General features: G+C 40.7%; 1 protein-coding gene across 4 annotated transcripts in view; it reads right to left on the reverse strand.

The window, feature by feature from the left end:
- Positions 1 to 386: 386 nt before the first annotated feature.
- LOC146631433 (calcium-dependent secretion activator 1-like) overlaps positions 387 to 18327 on the reverse strand; it is a 342226-nt gene continuing 324285 nt past the window's right edge. For all 4 annotated transcript variants that reach the window (XM_085352951.1, XM_085352948.1, XM_085352949.1 and 1 more), the window contains 2 exons: positions 1771 to 1875; positions 387 to 560 (listed from right to left, as the gene is read on the reverse strand). In XM_085352951.1, coding sequence (XP_085209077.1) covers positions 387 to 560; positions 1771 to 1875 — 279 coding nt within the window. The remainder of the gene's footprint in view (positions 561 to 1770; positions 1876 to 18327) is intronic.

The following is an 18327-nucleotide window of genomic DNA, read 5'->3' on the forward strand; positions in this document are numbered from 1 at the left end:
AGAGTTTTTCCAGCAGAAGTGCAGAGACAACACTGTTTTTCTCAAAGTATAAACAAGAACAGAATACAAAGACTAAATAATTAAGGCAAAAGATAATTTAGGTACTAGCCTTAATTATTTGGAAATTTAGCTTTGAAGATTTAAAGTGATGATTATTGACACACTTGAAGGTGTTTAAAGATACATAATAGTATAAACATAATAATAAATGTCATAAATTTAACAGAATTGTGGAAGTATTGGCAACAGAAAAACTAAAACCAAGCAATGGAGGGAACAGGCCAAATTATTTTGACTCTATAGAAGGACTGGTGTGGACTGTCAGGCAATATACCTGACCCTTTGAAAAACACTGAAATTATTATTATTATTTCAACTCTTTTGATCTAGTTGTCGTTATCTTCTTCATCGCTGTCCTTCATTGAAATGCCTTGCATCCCTCCTTCTTTCACCGATGCCGTGGCTTCTTCCAAGGTTAGTCGGTTTCTTACAGTTTCGTACATCTTAGTGTTTAGCGTAGAGTCCAGTACCCCTTGAAGGCGGAAGTCACGGTACTTTTTCTATCTCAAAGAGAAAAATGAAAAATGATTAGCAGAGACATTCCTGGCTTCGCAGGAAATATAAAAAAAGCATGTAAGCTGATTGGGTTGGTGAGTCCCTGACTCATCCACTTAGCCTCTTGAGGTGTTAATGAAATCATCAGGTCTTGAGTCGGCCTTCAAATTAGGTAAACAAAAGTTTAGGTGAACATCAGTACATCTTATTAATATGATGATGATAGTGGTGCCCTGTTAAGCTGCAGCTGCACTGGCTGATGATAGCACCGTTAAAGTCTGCTTAAACAATAGATGTAGTAGATGCGACCACTTTGGATCTTCTACATAGGCTCGGTATACTACGCCGGCTATTTCCAGGAAGCAACTGAGCTTCGCACCAGTAACATCCGACAGTGGAGGAGACATAGAGCGGGGCTAACTGCTAAGCCAAAGGCTAACCTGTGTAAAACGCTGTCCATCTTGTTTTTTAACATTTTTTTAACGTTCGCTCCTACATAGCATATATATATATATATATATATGTGTGTGTGTGTATATATATATATATGTGTGTGTGTGTGTGTGTGTGTGCGTGCGTGCGTGCGTGTGTGTATGTATATTCTTTTATTCTCCCTTAATTGATACTCTATAGAACTTGACTTCACGCTGAGGTGGCAATTCAGCCATTTGATTCCTGTTACAGCAGCTCATGAATGAATGAACATGGTGAACTAAAAATATGTTTAGAAGTACGTTTTTTCAAACATGCTACTTCACTTTTATTTACTTGAATAGGGTTGGGGGTCGCGACCTAAGCATGCAATCAAGTTCTATAGAGTCTTGCTAATGACCTACTAATTTTATTCAGGTGTGTTGCAGCAGGGACACATGGAAAAGTTTCAGGACACCAGCCCTGGAGGACTGGAGTTTGATACCCATGCCCATATGGCAGGTACCCTATTCAGATAAGTCAAATAGGGCATGCTTTAATCAGACACCAAGCGAACACTGCAGCAGGGTCGAAGTTTTTTCATGGGCACAACCAATAGGCTCAATTCTGTCGTTAACCCACAAATACATTTTCCTTATAACTGTTGCAATATTTAAGGGAAAATAAACAGGCTAAGAGAATAAGATCTATTGGCTAGAAGCAGTGTTACAATGAAGGAAAAATTAGCCAAACACAAATTTCCTTACTTTTTTTGCTGAGTTTATAATAGCAAGTAATTCTCACCTTGACAATTCTAATGAGAACCTTCAACTGATAAACATGGAGCTGCAGGTCCACACGGTCAGTCAGCCATGTTCCTATAAGGGTCATTGTGCTCGTGTACCATTGCTGTAAAATACACACAAACATACACCACTGTAGTGTCAAGTGATTCTCTGTGAAATGCACAATTTTAGCTCTAAACAATAACTTGACCTCTGTAGAGATTATTGCGATGGTGCTTTTGGCTGAAAAAAAAGGATAATTTCATCCTTGCTGTGTACCATTGAGAAGGCGTTTACACACTAGACGTGTAAAATCTATTCAAATATTTTGTGTTTTGGACTTACCAATTCTTAATGCAGCCGTTGACTCTAGCTGCGTAATTTCACTGAACAAATTTCCTGCCCTTTATTTTTGATTGCTGGAATCCAAATACACAGATCTGACGACTCAGGTCACTGCATTTTCAACAAGTTCAGTGATAAATAATCCTATTTCAACTCAGACACACAGCTACTCTACTCCAGACCAGTCGGCTCTCTGAAACGATTTCTTTGCCTCTTTAGATGAGGTCCCACCTCTGCTAACTAAAGTCCAAACTGCCCTCCTGAAATACGTATGAAAGCGGCAGCTTCAGCTCCTGGATGAAACAGTGAAATTCTCCCTGCTGCTGCCTTCTTCTTGGATGCAGAATCTCAGTTTCTTACTTTTCTTATTAATAAAACATCAGAACCAGTTCATCATACTTAATGTTGACTTCCCCATATGGAAAAGATATATATAAATCTTATAAAGTTTGTATCTGTCTTGTGTGAAACTTGTATAAAAAGCATACAAGAGTGAAAACAGATATAAGATCCATTGAAAAATTATATAAGTGAAACTTGTATGTTTTGGATACTTACTAAAACAATATATGAAAGTGGCCACTTTCATATACGCCTTATATGATTCACTATATGAAGTAGGCCACATCTGATGCAAGTCTTTTATAAGTTTTTTCTATTTCTTTTCCATATGGGTATGAGGTGATTTGGTTCAATGGGCCTGATTATTTAAGACCTTGTATGTGAGGAGCAGGATTTTGAATTCTGGATTTAACAGGAAGCCAAAACAGGAGAAATCTGCTCTCTCTTTCTAGTCCCTGTCAGGACTCTTGCTGCAGCATTTTGGATTAACTGAAGGCTTTTCAGGGAGTTTTTAGGACTTCCTGATAATAATGAATTACAGTCGTCCAGCCTGGAAGTAATAAATGCATGAACTAGTTTTTCAGCGTCACTCTGAGACAGGATATTTTTAATGAGCAAATGAATAAAGGCTGCCTTACATATTTGTTTACTGTGTTTGCTGAAGGACATCACTACATAGCCAAAGGTATTCACTCACCCATCCAAATAATTTAATTCTGGTGTTCCAATCACTTCTATGTCCACAGCACAGTGTGAGCAGATGCTGAGGTGCATAATGCACACAGGTTGCCAACTTTCTGCACAGTCAATTCCTTTAGAGCTCCAGCCTTCAGATCAGCTCAAGAACAGTGCATAGAAGGTTTCATGGAATGAGTTTCCATTGCCAAAAAGCTGCATTTAAGCCTTACATCACCAAGCGCAATGCAAAGCACTGGATGCAGTGGTGTAAGCATGGCACCACGGGATTCTAGCGCAGTGAAGAGGTGTTCTCTGTAGTGACAAATCATGCTTCTCTGTTTTGCAATCCGATGGATAATTCTGGGTTTGATGAGGAAGAGGCCAAAGGAACAATGTTCCTCGACTTGTGGTAGCAACTTATCCCCTTCCCGGAGTGCTCCAGCCACCCTTTTCTGGCTGAGAATCATGGCCTCAGACTTGGAAATGCTATTTGTCATTCCCACTGCTTCACACTCTGTTTCAAACAGCCCCAGTGCAAACTGGAGACTGATATCTTAAAAAGAGCTACATTATCCACCAAAACAGAGAGGCGGTCGTGAGGCCACTTGGGTATAAATGCTATATAAGTTAACTTAAACTGGATTTAATGAAACCATTTAGTCAAATCCACCTCTCAGGACTGCTGAGCCCCCCATTATGATTGGTGAAAAAGGGCTACTGCAAAGACCAATGTGACTGATTTCTTAAACTAAATCAGTTCATCAATTTCCTGAGAGCCCAGCAGCTCTTTTCTAGTAGTTTGTACATGTGAATTGTGACTGTAAACTGATGGGAGAGCAGCATGCGAGGCAAGCTGCCACTGGCTCAGCTGTTACTGTTCTGAGATCAGTTAGACCTACACTTCGTATAGAAATGCAGCTAGCATTAGAGGGTAAATGAATTACAGTGATTTAGCATCGTAACGGAAAAGTTTCCCCCCGCGAATCATGTGGGTAACGTGAGGATGGTCTTTGAAAAAGTTCTTAATTATTCCTTTAATACAACAGCAAGAAACCACGATGGAGAGGGGACAGGAGTTCTAACCATGGCCATAAAACAGGCAAGTTGAACAGGCTTGGCAGTCATCTTAGCAATTGGTTCTACTTGCCTTCCTGTAAAAACAGCACACAACTGGCTAGACCAAGGTCGTGTCCAAATTCATGGGCTGCATCCTCCTGAGGGCCCGGCCTTCGCGGTCTATGTGGGCCGGGTCCTCAGAGGGTCGGGTAGGCCGGAAGTAAACGGCCGTGAAATTGGACGGTCTAGCCTTCTGATTAGCGTCACCGCTGTCTCGGTGGAGTTTAATAAACTTGCCGTCTGCTCCTTGCTGTCTAAAATATAACAGGACACTGGCGTAAACTCTCGACCGTCTCATACTACTGTTTAATCAGTTTTCTGTTTGACGTTTAGTCAGCTGTGTGAAAACCAAGGTGGAACCCACCCGGGGGATTAATAAAGTTTTATTTTATCTAATCTAATCGAATAACTTTAATCTCAGCCAAACCGATTTACTCACGAACAAACAAAACACTGAAAAAAGCCCAACAATAACATTTTTAGGTTGTCTAAGTGACTTATATATCACGTTTAACCCGAGCAGCGAAAGTCCGCGGTGATCTGAAAATGATGTGCCGGGAGTTGTGCCGTTCTCGGCGGCTCCAGTAACCCTCGAGCTCCCGGCTAGCTATCGAGCTGGTGGGTAGCAGACGTCTCTGAAAATGTCGAAGCACTTTAGCAAATATGCGATATCTTGATAAACCGAGCAGATATTTGATGTTTACACAGCTACTTTCTCACCTGAAAATATGTTAAAAGTTTATTTTGTGACCCAGAAAGATTAGTAAGAGTAATTTTAAAACTTAGTAGCGGCCGCCATTGTTGGAAACTGGAGTTTGGCTGGGCCGCGCTATGAATTCTGGGATATGGTAGGCCACGAAGGACACACCCGACCCATCCTTCAAATTCGGGGAAAAGGAGGACGCATTTGTCGGCTGCATTCAGAGGAGTCTACGAATTTGGACCGCCTTCGGCGCGTCGCTGTGACGTAATCGGTCTAGAAATGCGGCCTCAGGAGGATGCAGCCCATGAATTTGGACACGACCCAAGAGCTTAGGCTGGAAAGAATGAAGAGCAGGTTTGGGTGATTAAGGGTAGAGGTGAAAGTGTATGTATGTATGTAATGAATGAAAAGAATGTGTTGAGCAGATGGACGGAATACTGACAAAGAAAGGAAATGAGCGAGAGAGAAAGAAAGGGTGGATGGATGGATAGTAAATCAGGAATGTAGAAAAATATTGCCTGCTCTGATGAATACCAGTTTCTGTTGGATGCTTGGTAGGGTTAGGTTTTTGACTAAAACCATGGCTACCTGCCTTGTAGCAGTGCCTTTGTGGTTGTCTAATGGTGTGGAGAATGGTGCTTTGTTTCATGCTAGAGTCTCCTTACTTCCGACAGGAAGCATAAGTTAGCATAATGATTAGCAGCTATTAGTCATTTCTGATAAAGCCTTCTAAAGTAATTTTAATGTACTTTAATACCTAACCTGCAGTAACTTTTCTGGGGGAATACTGTCTGGCTTCCATTTACATTTCTTTGCTTTCATGTAATTAAATTAGTCTTGGTTTGTTCTGTGATGTCATTTACTACGTTAGTAATGATTTTAAAAATAGCACACCTAGATGCATCCCAATCAAGACTAAGAAAACCACTGGTTGTAGTATTTGTTACTTTAGCCATAGCATTCCACATCATGTAGTATCAAGGTACCATCCATCGACCAATTACATCAGTATTTCCATTTTCAAACTAGCATTGACTCCTTGGCTTAGACAAACAGTAAGCTCTGTGAGGCACAGTGCGCTCCGAGCACAGCAGCTGCAGATGTTTCTCTTTGGGCCCTTGCTGGTGTCAGCCTAATTGATGGACAGTGATGAGTGTAGGGTGATACTAATACAAGCCGACTCACTTTGCACAGTCAGGGTCACAGCAGAATGGATGGGAGTCTGGAGAAAAAAGGGAATGAAAATGAAGGGGGAGGGGGTATATGCATGTTTAGAGGGAGGAAATGTCTATTGAATATGATAAATTACTTGATTTGAAAGACGCATAAAGAAACTATTTGGAATGTAATGATATATTAAAATGACTATGAAAACCCAGCCAGGGTTCAAACCATAAACCGTCTTGATTTCAGCCAATAGTACTAACCACTACACCATCACGCCACTCACACAATCTAACATGTCTAAAATCTCCCATAGCTTTCACTCTGGCAGGGCAGCACAGTGGAGTTTGCATGTTCTGTGTTTGTGTGGGTTCTCTCCGGGTACTCCGGCTTCCTCCCACAGTCCAAAGACATGCAGTTAGTGGGGATAGGTTAATTGGTAACTCTAAATTGCCCATGGGTGTGAATGTGAGTGTGTCTGTCTGTATCTGTTATATATAAGCACTCTAGTTATAACAGTTTATGTGAGGGGGTTGGATGTGTGGTGTACTAAGAGTATAGCTCCCCGCACCCCCAATTAATTTTGTATTTGTTTATTTCTAATGATAGACATTGAATATCCCAACGTATATGTTATTTTGGACTAATTATTTTACTTTATACAAAAATTATAATGGTACAAAGGGCAATCTGTATCTGTGAAATTGTTGCTCAGAGAACTACCATAGATGGTCGTGGTTGCTTTAATGTTCAGTATGTAAGCAGGTGGCTTGGTGCTACGTGCTGCATGCTGGATCTTTGAATGGTAATAACTTATTAGGTTCTGTTTCTGCCTTATTACCCTACTATTACCACTTTATTACTGAGCTGTAATAGACAGTGCTGCCACAACCCATATTTGCTTAATCTAGCATGAAAGTTGGATTCAATTAGCGTTTTTCTTATGTCATTCCACATTAGGGGAAAAGAGTGTCCTGTTAAAAGGATTCTAAATGCTTCATTTTACAGTATTGTCAAATTCTAGTATTAACTATTTAGAAATAGTCACTCGTTGTCTTTTGTGGTTATCTTACCATAAAGCTGACTCAGCACACATGAGATGTGCTGCTGGTTTCAGCAGGACAGGTTTGGGTGGGATTTTGTTTTTCTTCTCTTCCTAACTTTTTTCCCTATGAGTAATTTTTCAGATGAAATTGCTGGGCTAACTCTGTGTGTGGAAACTTCCCACACTCTCATTATCACCTACCTTTCCGAGTCCTGTAATGTAAAGCCTTATACCTTGTGCCGTCAGTTCTCTGATGACAGCACTCCATATTCTGACACCATAATGTTACTCTCTTGTGTGATAGCTTGACTTGCCGAGTAAATAAAAGGTCCAAGTAGCATCCACGAACCCTGACCCCAGCCTTGACCCCCTCAAATGTTTATATGTGCCACCCTTAATCTGACAGTGCTATCCTCTGAAACTGCTCAGCGCTGCTGCAGCGAGAGCTCCCCCTTACCTATTCACAACCTGCCCACTCTGTCCCTTGTCCACGCTCTGCCTGCTATAACACATAATACAAAACCAGATTAATCCCCGACTCATCATTACAATATCTTCACTAACTGCCACACTCTTCTCTAGCAGAGCTCCTGTGATTTCATCACAGGCGTTGAGGCCCTTTTTTGTACCCTGGCACCAGTTTACCAACAATTTCCTATTCTACGACATAAGATCTCCAAATAGACAGCTGCATTGCTGTTTGACTTATTAGAACACTGTGGACCAACCACCACCAGAATCAGCAGAGGACATAGCACCACAAATCATCACAGACTCTAGAAACGTCATACTGGACTTAAAACAACTTGGACTTCTTGTTCCAGACTCTTGGATCTTGGCATAGTGGCTCTTGATCTGACACTAGCCTCAAACGTTTCTTTCGCCATGCTGCTGTACATATTTTCCTACAAAATACATTAATTATTAATTTACTTAAAATCAACATATTGAGATACTGGATTTCTGATTTTCATGATCCATAAGCAGTACTGAAGACATTAAAACAAAAAGGGTTGCCTATAGAATATACAAAAGATTGCCCTTTGGAATTAAATTATGAATGAATGAAGAACTTTTTAAGATGCCTTTTTTACATTGGTGACTGGGTTAGTCACCAATGAAATAAATACATATAAAAGCTTAAAGCTTAATGTAAAAGTTTATTTGGAACCATAGGATATACCACATTACCATGTTTTCTCCCATTTCCCCAGTTATTATGTGCCACTGTTGAGCGTGACCCGCAGAGCCACAATACACATAATTATAGAAAATGTAGATGTGACAGTAAGCTAAGATATTATTTTATCTATCAACGATGACCTCGATGAGTAGCACAAAAACTACTCCGTATGTATCCATTTTTGAACAGAACAAAGCAGACCATAACCTGCTTTGGTGTTCAGACTGGCTGACACGATGAAGACACCAGGTCTACATGTAGGTCAAGCTCCGTAAATGAGGACATGGGTTACAGAAAAGATGATTGTGCTGAAGCAGTGCTGGGGTGAATAAGTGAGGCAACCTGGTGCCAACAGCTTCCTATCTGTTGCTGTGTGCCTGTGAAGGCATCAGGGAGGCAGCAGGCCTGTGATCTCGCCCCAAGCACAACCCCCCACCGAGAGGCCAGGCCTGGAGTGACTGATCCACTGACTGGCTGCTCTTGCCATCACCCGCCCCTCCTTCACTTCTCCCTTTGAAGAGACTTTGCACAGGTCCCATCTGCAGCCATTTTTGCAGCAGCCATTTTGTGCTTGCTCTGTTTTAGTTTTCTTAATGTTATATAAAAAAAGGACTTGACAGTTACGTCACAAGACTTCTTGCTGCCATGACTAGCATTTTGGAAGCCTGTCAGGGACATCTGGTGTACACATAATGCCTGCGAGTTTCATCAGATTTAAAACCTTTTTTAATGCCAGTTTGAATTTAATACCAATTTTATAGTGCAGACCAACAGTGAGTAGTTATAAGTTGCATAGAGAAAGAAAGAAAGACCCAAACAAACATTTATCTGTGTTAAAGTCGTATGTTGCATCAGTTGTAAAGCCATTTGTGTCTCAGGTGCTACAGCAGGTCCACCACCAATCTAACAGGCCTTTTGCTCCTACTCGGCTCGACTCAATGCAGCTCGAGGCAAGTGAATGTGATTTCATTACAATGGAGTACCACCTAACATATGCTGAGTAGGCACTGAAAAAGTACCTGGTACCAGGTACTACGATGTAATGAAAAACCCTAAAAACCAAGTAGAGCCATGCCAAGCCAATCCAAGTAAGTACTAGTGGAAAAGGACTATCCTTGTGTAGGCTACTGGACCCCAAGATTGTTTGAATGTTAGGTTTAAAAGGGCGCTTATATCAATGTGTGAATGGGTGAATTGTTCAAACGGAGAAGAAAAGTGCTACAGAAGTACCAGTCCAGTTAGCATCTAGTTTGTCTTTAGAAATTTTCTATAAAACTCTGTAAAAATGGTGAGGCTCTTTTATAAGACATGGTTAGTAAGAAGATGTTCAGTATTTATTGGAGATTATGTATCGGGATTTCAGGAGCGGGACCACGCTTCCAAACATGCTCCTTCCGGTTGTCATTTATCTCTCCCCAGTTCTGCAAACTGTTCATTCTCGTTTACGTGCCCCACCCTCCCTCCCTCCTTGTTCTCAATTCTTTAACTTCTTCACTCCTATTTAGTACACGGGGATCTGCCAGGCCGCTGTCGCCAGTCCCCTTCGAGGCCTTCCCCAAACCGCAGCTCAATTCATGTCCAAGCATCACCTTTACCTACCAAAACGCTGTCAAACCTAAAATGAGGGCCCAGCTAGTGAATAGAGCTTATTTAGAACAAAGGAGGGTGGGTTTTAAAACCCCCCCAAATTTTAAAACTTGTTTTCAACAAGTGTGATAAATCCAAAAGTGTAATAAAATCTAAACAAATTCAGCGCTATACTTGACAGTTTTCAAAGTAAAACATGCTGTGTATTGTGTGAAAGAAATTGGATCATAGGAACATTTCAGACAAGGTGAAAACAGCTTTGTCCACAAAGTGCTAGGTGTCTGAGAACTCAGTGTACACTGGACATGAATGCCTGTACAGCTGGCAGACACCAGCAACCATACTAGACTCCAGTCTGAGAGTCTGTTTGCCAATAATTTTCATTTAAGTATTAAATATAATCCTTCTGTTATATTAGATTGTCCAATTAACTCTGAAAAATGCAGAATATATATCTAAAAAAGTACTGGTGTGGGAAAAAGTTCTGTGATGCTACTGTGAAGGGCTGGAGACTATCTGAGCTCCCGTAGGGAGACCTGGAGGGAACCCATACAGGCACAGGTGCCAGGCAGGCACCTTGTGGAACAGTAGTGCCATCCACTGCACCACCATACCACCCATAATTATTGAAAAGATACATACATGCATAAGTAAACATACTTTTCCTGTTAATTAACAACAACTTCTGTTTAAAATTTGGGCTCTATGGGCCCATTTCAAATTTGTGGAGAAATCTCTTCACTTTCTCTAAAACGCAGCTATCTGAGCTACAAATATTTCAAAGCCACTTTACTGTCAAACCATGCAGGAAGAGATCTGACTTTTTCAGGATAGGGTGAACAAATTGTGGCATCCACAAACTTGAAAATCACTTTGACTAAGGTTGTCAAATGAACAGTGTTGGCCCCTCTCGCTTTATGTCTGGAGATAACAAAAGAAAAGCATGAGAAAAAAAAACAAATTCTCCCAAGCTCTCTTTTTTAGGCTGCATGGGGATCAGCAGGGGGCTAGCTCTTGCAGACAGCCAAAATAAGCGTAATATGGCTCTGCATACATAATGCCATAACCCCACAGGGATCAAAATCTGTGACATTCTAACGAGTTCCATCTGAATCATGGGCCCCGATTTGCTCGACAGCCTTGACTGTGTTAGTGCATTTGTGTGTGTTTTGTCACCTCACAACAGTCTGATGAAGCTCTACCTACACTTGGGCAACATGCACACCCTGTACAACACTAAACACACACACAAGCACACTGCCTCATACACATGTATAAAATTGGTCCATCCCTCTTTGAGCAAAAGATGGGCGATAGAGCAACCTCCTGCCCCCATTTGACACCAGCTCTTGCCACTGCTACACGCAAACCTCATGCATGTTCACACCCCAGTCTTCAGATGGTGCTTGGCAGTGGGGGGCACTGCCACCAGCAGGATTTGCAGTACACCTCTAAACCCCCGAAACCTTCCCCAACTACCTACTCAGCTGTTTAATGAAATTTTTTGCATTGAAGATTATTATATTGCTGTCATCAGCAATATAATAACTTGCATTAATGCAACAACGTAAAGAAATTACACTATAAAACAAGCGAGATTCAGGGTCATGTGATCACCAGCCCTAACTATGAAACTATAAAGCTTTAGGTGTACAGTGGTCCCTCGCTATAACGCAGTTCACTTTTCACAGCCTCGCTGCTCCGATTTTTTTGCATTTTTGCATGCTTTTTTTTTTTTTTTTTTTTACAGCGCATTGTATTCTGCATGCTGACCATTGTCAGGATGCAGGCTGTAGACCATTGTCAATCAATCTCCGTATCCTGTACAGTACAGAATGCGTTCTGCTTGACGGATTTACATAAATCTTCGATCCTAGCAGTGTGACTCTGAAGTGCTGTACTGTATGTTTGTAAGTTTTCTCCCCATAAAACACAACAATGTTGATGAAACGTTTTGCACCATCAAAGGCACCTGCAACAGCACCCAAAAGGCAGAGGAAGATGGAAAACTTGAACTTCTGGACATGCTAAAGGAAGGTAGAAGTTACTGTATTTTTCAGACCATAAGGCGCATCAAGCGAAACAAAACAGTCAGATATGTCAAACGTTACTCAACTCATTCTTCTTGCTTCCTCCACTTTCATACCATTGATTCATTAATTCCCATGTTCTGGACCTGAAAACAGGGTTTGATCTTTGGTTTCATTCTTATTTTTCTATGAAGGTTTGAACTTTGAGAGTTTAAACAAGAGAGAAAAGTGTGAAAATCTTCGTGCCTGTCTGAGAAAAGTGTATAAAGTGTGTGGTGAGGGGTTTTACAGCCTTAAAATATCTGTAATGATTGTAAAAAATGAAATTGGCTACTTCACGGATTTCACCTATCGCGGGTTATTTTTAGAACGTAACTCCTGCGATAAACCAGGGACCGCTGTAATCTTAAAAGTAAAGAGGGTGTCAGCCTCCCTAATCCAAACTGGGAGCGTGTTCCAGAGGGCCTGAAAGGAGAAGGTTCCACTCCACGCTAGTAAGCTAGCAGTCTGAGAAGTGCTTTATTGGGGTACTACGGTACTATGAGGCCTTTAAGATAAGATGGGGCTTGACTATTCATGTATGTGAGGAGCAGGATTTTAAATTTGATCCAGGATTTAACAAGGAGCCAATGAAGAGAAGCCAGTATTGGAGAAATATGCTTTCTTTTTAGTTCCTTTCAGTATTGCCAAATCCAAAATGCTATGCCAGCATTTTGGATCAACGGAAGACTTTTCAGTTAGTTTTATAACAACCTGGTAATACTGAATTACAGTAGCTGAGGCTAGAAGTAATTAATGCATGAACTAGTCTTTCAGCATCACCCTGACAGGATAATCCTAATTTCAGAGATATTTTTGACAGTTCTGAAACATGTAGGACTGACTGACTTCAGGATATCTCACAGTGTTATTGGAGGCCAAGATAATGCTATTCAGAGTAATCATGTGGTTAGACACTTTAGACCTTCTAATTATACTGCCTGATGGAGCACGTATAATGGAAAGAGAATTGGTCCCAGCAAAAAAGTACCCTTGTGGTACTTTAAAATGAGCTTAATTGTGTGAAGAAGACTCACCATTTAAGACTTGAGCTCCACAGAAGTGAAGACATTACTTGGATGAGCCTTACAATGCTTCTAGATGAGAAAAATCTTGATAAAGTGATATGTTTCATAGGAGGTCTTTAAGATAAGATTTGGCCTGATTATAGAATAGAATAGGATAGCCCCTTATTATCATTGTACATGTGCAATTAAGTTGTAGCTGCTCCACACCAACTGTGCTTGAATAAAATATAAATACTGCCCAGCAGGAACATATAGCAAACAGCAGAAATATATACAGTCCAAATGGATACACACACAACAAGCGAAATATATACAAAATAAGAAAAAGGATTGACGACTGACATTGCAGGCATGTGTTGCAGGAAGATGCAACAAAAACGCATTAAAAACACAAAAAGGTGCACAGGAGTTGGGTGCTGCATAAAAGGGTTGCATATGTCTCTACGCACCACCATTTTATTTAAGACCTTGTATGCAATGAGAAGGATTTTAAATTTCGATTCAGATATATAGGATATAGTACAGGAGAAATATGCTCTCTCTGGCTAGTCCATGTTAGTACTCTCACGACAGCATTTTGCCTGAAGGCTGTTCAGGGAGTTTTTAGGACATCTTGATAATGATGAATTACAGCCAAGATGTACTAAATGCGCAAACTAGTTTTTTTTTTTGAGACAGTTTCTTTCTAACTTTAGAGAGATTGTGCAAATCCTACATATTTATTTAATATGCACATTGAAGGATATGTTAGGATAAATAGAGCTGGGTGTCATCAGCATAGCAGTGAAAATGTATGCTATGCCTTCTAATGATACTTCCTAATGGAAGCATGTATAACGTAAACAGAATTGGTCCTAGCACTGAACCCTGTGGGACTCCATAATTAACCTCAGTGTGTGAAGAGGACTCTCCATTTACATGCACAAACTGGAGTCTATTAGATAGATATGATACAAACCACTGCAGCATAGTAGTTTTAATACCTACAGCATGCTCTAGCATGGCATTGCTTAAAAGCTCTAGCTTGTAAGTGATGTTTAATTGCGGCCATCTTGAAGGACTATGTTGAAATAAACTGATCATATTTAAGTCTGGACCAGTGATTAATGTTAAGACCTCTTTAAGCAGCCTTGTAGGAGTGGGATCCAATAGATATGCTGATGTTTTAAGAAAGTTCACTCAGAAAGATCAAGGTGCTGTATAAATGAAAATGAATTGAACTGACTAGATGATGGCTCCGAGGCATCTAAACATTTTCAATTAAATGTGTATTGCAACAGAATCACTGAGTGATGTGATAAGTGAAATAATATACCTAATAATGCCTAACCTAGTGACCTGTCTGATGGCTTGCATCACTATAAACCAGTGTTATTGATATGGTTAGACATAGCACTTCGCTTTCTTCACAGCTTTGACTTTAAGAAGTTTCTGGTTACTGGCCATTATAAAATCCTTTTATTTCACAGTAAGGTTTGCTAGATGAGGGATGATGCTAAATGTGTGATATTAACCTCAAACTGGTGAAGCAACTGACTTCTTTAGTTTTGCATATTTAAGTCTGATTACCTCTTTATAACTACAGATGACAGTAGTTATACTGATTTCTCTGTGAGTGAAAGCAGCTAATAAATAATTATTCAGACTTTGAAATACCTTCAGAATCTCTCTCCAAATACCCTGCTTACATCAGATTATGGGGGGCTCTGTGTGACTGTTTTTCAACACATGCAATCCAATATTTAAACCCACTTCATGTCATAATTTGCTAACTGTACATAAGAACTTCTCAGAAAAGATGTGCAAAAAGGCCTTATTACCCTGTTTATTTAAACGATACCAAAACAATGACAACTGCATTTTCACTCAGCCCTCCACTGTGTCTCTAACATAGTCAGAAGTTGTTCAACCAGACCATAAATCAGCCCTTATAAACACCCACACCCACCCTCACACACACACACACACTCAGAAAATCTCAAAAAAGCCAACCAATTTGTTAGGTCAGAGGCCCTCCTTTGTGGGGCTATTCATGAGCCTTTATGCTGCAGAGTGACAGGAATGTTGAAGCTGAGTAGGGGCCACATTATGGTGGGTACAAAGAGATTACAAGGAATCGGGGGACTTTGCCTCTTTCTGCCTCTTGTGTGTGTGTGTGTGTGTGTGTGTGTGTGTGTGTGTGTGTGTGTGTGTGTGTGTGTGTGTGTGCAGTAAATACAACCTTGAACAAAAACACATGAGAGAGTACACATTTCACTATTTATTTATTAAACAATGATTTTATTATTTAGTACTCAAATTATCTAAAAAGTAAAATTATAGTCTTACTTCTTTGTTATTTATTTCAATGCTTTCAGTGGTAATTTGGTCAGTTTGTTAATGTACTTAAAGTAGACATCACTGTCAATATGTTGTTTGGACCAAAACATTTTGCACGGCCTGCTACCTTATTTGCTACTTTTAATTTTATTTTGATATTAGAATACTGTGTTTTGTAAGAAATACAGTAGTTCCTGGAGTCCAACTTTATGCCTACTCGTGCAAACCTCTAACAAGCTTTGCTATTAGGTAATTCCACCTGAGACCTTGCCTCAGCACCCTGAGACAGATCTGAATGACCACTGACTAATTAGGGGGTGTGAACTGCCTGATATTGGTGCCTATAAAACCCCGTTGCATATGCTCTGTCTCTCCTTTTGAACACAGCAACGTACTGAAACAAGGGAGTCACACAGCCTCCAGTTAAAGGTCTTTGTATTACTCATAGAACTGTTTCTATTCTGAATGCGCTCTGGCCTTAACACTGGCCACTGGTAAACACCAAGGCTTATATATAAATTGCTGAAGTTCATAAAAACATGGTGGATGTTCTTCTGAAAGAGTTACGGCTGTGTGGGGGACAGAAGGGGGGATGTGCTGCGTGGAAAGCAGAAAAAGGGTCCTGATCAAAGCCGCCTGCTTTTACTTAATTTACTTAATTAATTTGTTCTTTCAAGATTTGGTGTCGTTGTATTTTGAGTTAAGTTGTACAGCTTGCCAAATAGTCTGGACAGGGGATTTAATTCTGGCAAAACTTTCTGTTAACGTTCTGTTAAACTATTTGTCTTTTCGTATTTTATTGCAAGTGTCTGAAGAGGAAACCATGAGAGTGGGAACATTGTGTACATTAATTTAACTTATAACATTCAGATATTATTCTAACACACTAATATAATCCTGTTAAAAGCTGTATTAAACAGACATATGTTATGTTATGGTGCCTGTTGAAAGTAAAAGAAAGCAACATGAATGTAATGAACGCAAACACTGGAACCTATCTGTCTCACTTTAAAAAAGGAAACAAGATGTATCTTTGTATGTGTTTTACGTTGGGATTCTCTTCCTCTCACAGTTCACTAAGTTCACTTCTGTTCTGTTGTGTTTCAGTAAAGTCCCAGTGTTATAGTGGAGCAGGAATATGTGGGAGTCAACACTCAGAGTGAGGAGTGAATAAAGAGGGACAGGACAGGGACAAAGATTTGGCAGTGTGTTCACAGCTTAAACCATCAAGCCACGCTAATTATGCAGGTGTTCTGTTTCTCTGAGACAATGCAGCACATAACAGCAGGGTGCAAGATGCTAGCAGGCAGGGCATACATGGAACGCCATAAGCAAGTGGCCGGCATAGTGTACAGGGACATCTGTGCTGAGTATGGGCTGGAAGCAATGGCGTGTCCAGCGGGGTGGCCTGGGGGGGCACAGGCCACCCCCCAAACCAGACTGGCCACCCCAGGTGCCACCCCAAAGGCAAAACAATAAAATTCAATCAAATATCAAATGTCCGATTATGTTTTCACGGTGACGCTCAGATATCCGAGTGTAAGTGAATGCAGCATCGCTTCTGCGCTATGCGCATCACGTTAGCAAAGGTAGGAGAGCCAAGCGCGAAAGACGGCACTGCAGGAAACAATTTTTCGGTGAAAGAAAATGAGGACAGAATAAATGTCCCGGTAAGTAATATTAAGTTTGTTGAGTTTAGTAAACTTCGGTAAAATTAGAATACCAAGGAAAAAATAACACTTAAAGAATTATTGCAGCTGTGGAATATTTCAGACAGTATGCTACTGAGGGCAGCTAACATAAGAGTTATGAGTTATAAGATATAATCTAAGTCGTAACATTGCTGTATGGAGCTGCAGATTTGGTTGCAGGTTAACATAGCTGGACTGGCCATCGGGCATACCGGGCATGTGCCCGGTGACTTATTTTTTATTTATTTTTTGTAATGGCATGAACAATGAGAGGTGGTGGATTGGCCAGATGCAGGTCGATGTGTAGAAATAACTCCGTTGTTTGGTGGTGGCTATGACGGGGCTTCCACAGAGGCAACAGGTGGATGAGGGAAGGGGAGGCAGGAGGAGAGACCCGAGGCAGCCACCAGTCCGAGTGTCAGGTGAACTGAACTTCAGGTAAGAAGTTATGACCTGCAGTCTATCTGGGTCAGATATAAACCAAGTTTAGGTGGAGTTTATTTTCATGTTGCTGACTTTTTACTGTCAGTTGCAATAACTCATACTGCGTTCTAGCCAGTTTGACGGAGTTTTTATACAGCTGGGTGGGTGCTATGATGTTACTGATAGTGAACTTTATTTTATTCATAAGGTTAGTAGAGTTGCCAACGGCTCCTTAAAAAATGGAATGGTCCCTCATTCAGAGAAAATATTACGCGTTTCGTATTGAGCTGAGAAGAGACGCAGTTTGTCCCGGACTTTAGCTAGAATGGAAAAAAGACACAAAGCTGGATTTATTCTGTCGTTACGCTGCACAGCTGCCTCTTCTTCTCTCATTCTCTCCCCCTCCCTCTCCTGTTGCTACTTCAATCATGAAACTGATCAATGATCAGCTGATCGTCTCTCTTGTTTATTTATCGCCCACTTTGCGCCAGAAAGAGGAAACCAGCGGATATTGCGCTAAACAACAGCAGCACGTTTAAGCTTGATCAGCTGTTGTTAGAATGTATTTAATATTAATTTCTAGTATCAGCTGATGTTTGCTGGAGCCACAGCTGTAAAGCTGCTGGTCATGATGTCTGTTTAGATATGTGGTGAGAGGGAAACATGAAGATGAAACCAGGAGATGTCCTTACTGAATCATCAGAGCTGAACAGGTGATGGAGAAACAGGTTTACCTTTTAGGTGACATGAATGAGTTGAAGGGAAGTTATGAACTGTTTCTGAGAGACAAATAACACCAGGGTCCTTTTTTATGTAGCTGACAGCTGGTAACTGTGCAGGGGCGGGTCTAGCAAAGTTTTGCCAGGGGGCCAGGTAGGGCATT

The sequence above is a fragment of the Diplotaxodon limnothrissa genome, linkage group LG5, assembly GCF_057381915.1.
Source record: "Diplotaxodon limnothrissa isolate DT_005_m linkage group LG5, D_limnothrissa_male_GT1.1, whole genome shotgun sequence".
In the NCBI taxonomy this organism is placed as follows: Eukaryota; Metazoa; Chordata; class Actinopteri; order Cichliformes; family Cichlidae; genus Diplotaxodon; species Diplotaxodon limnothrissa.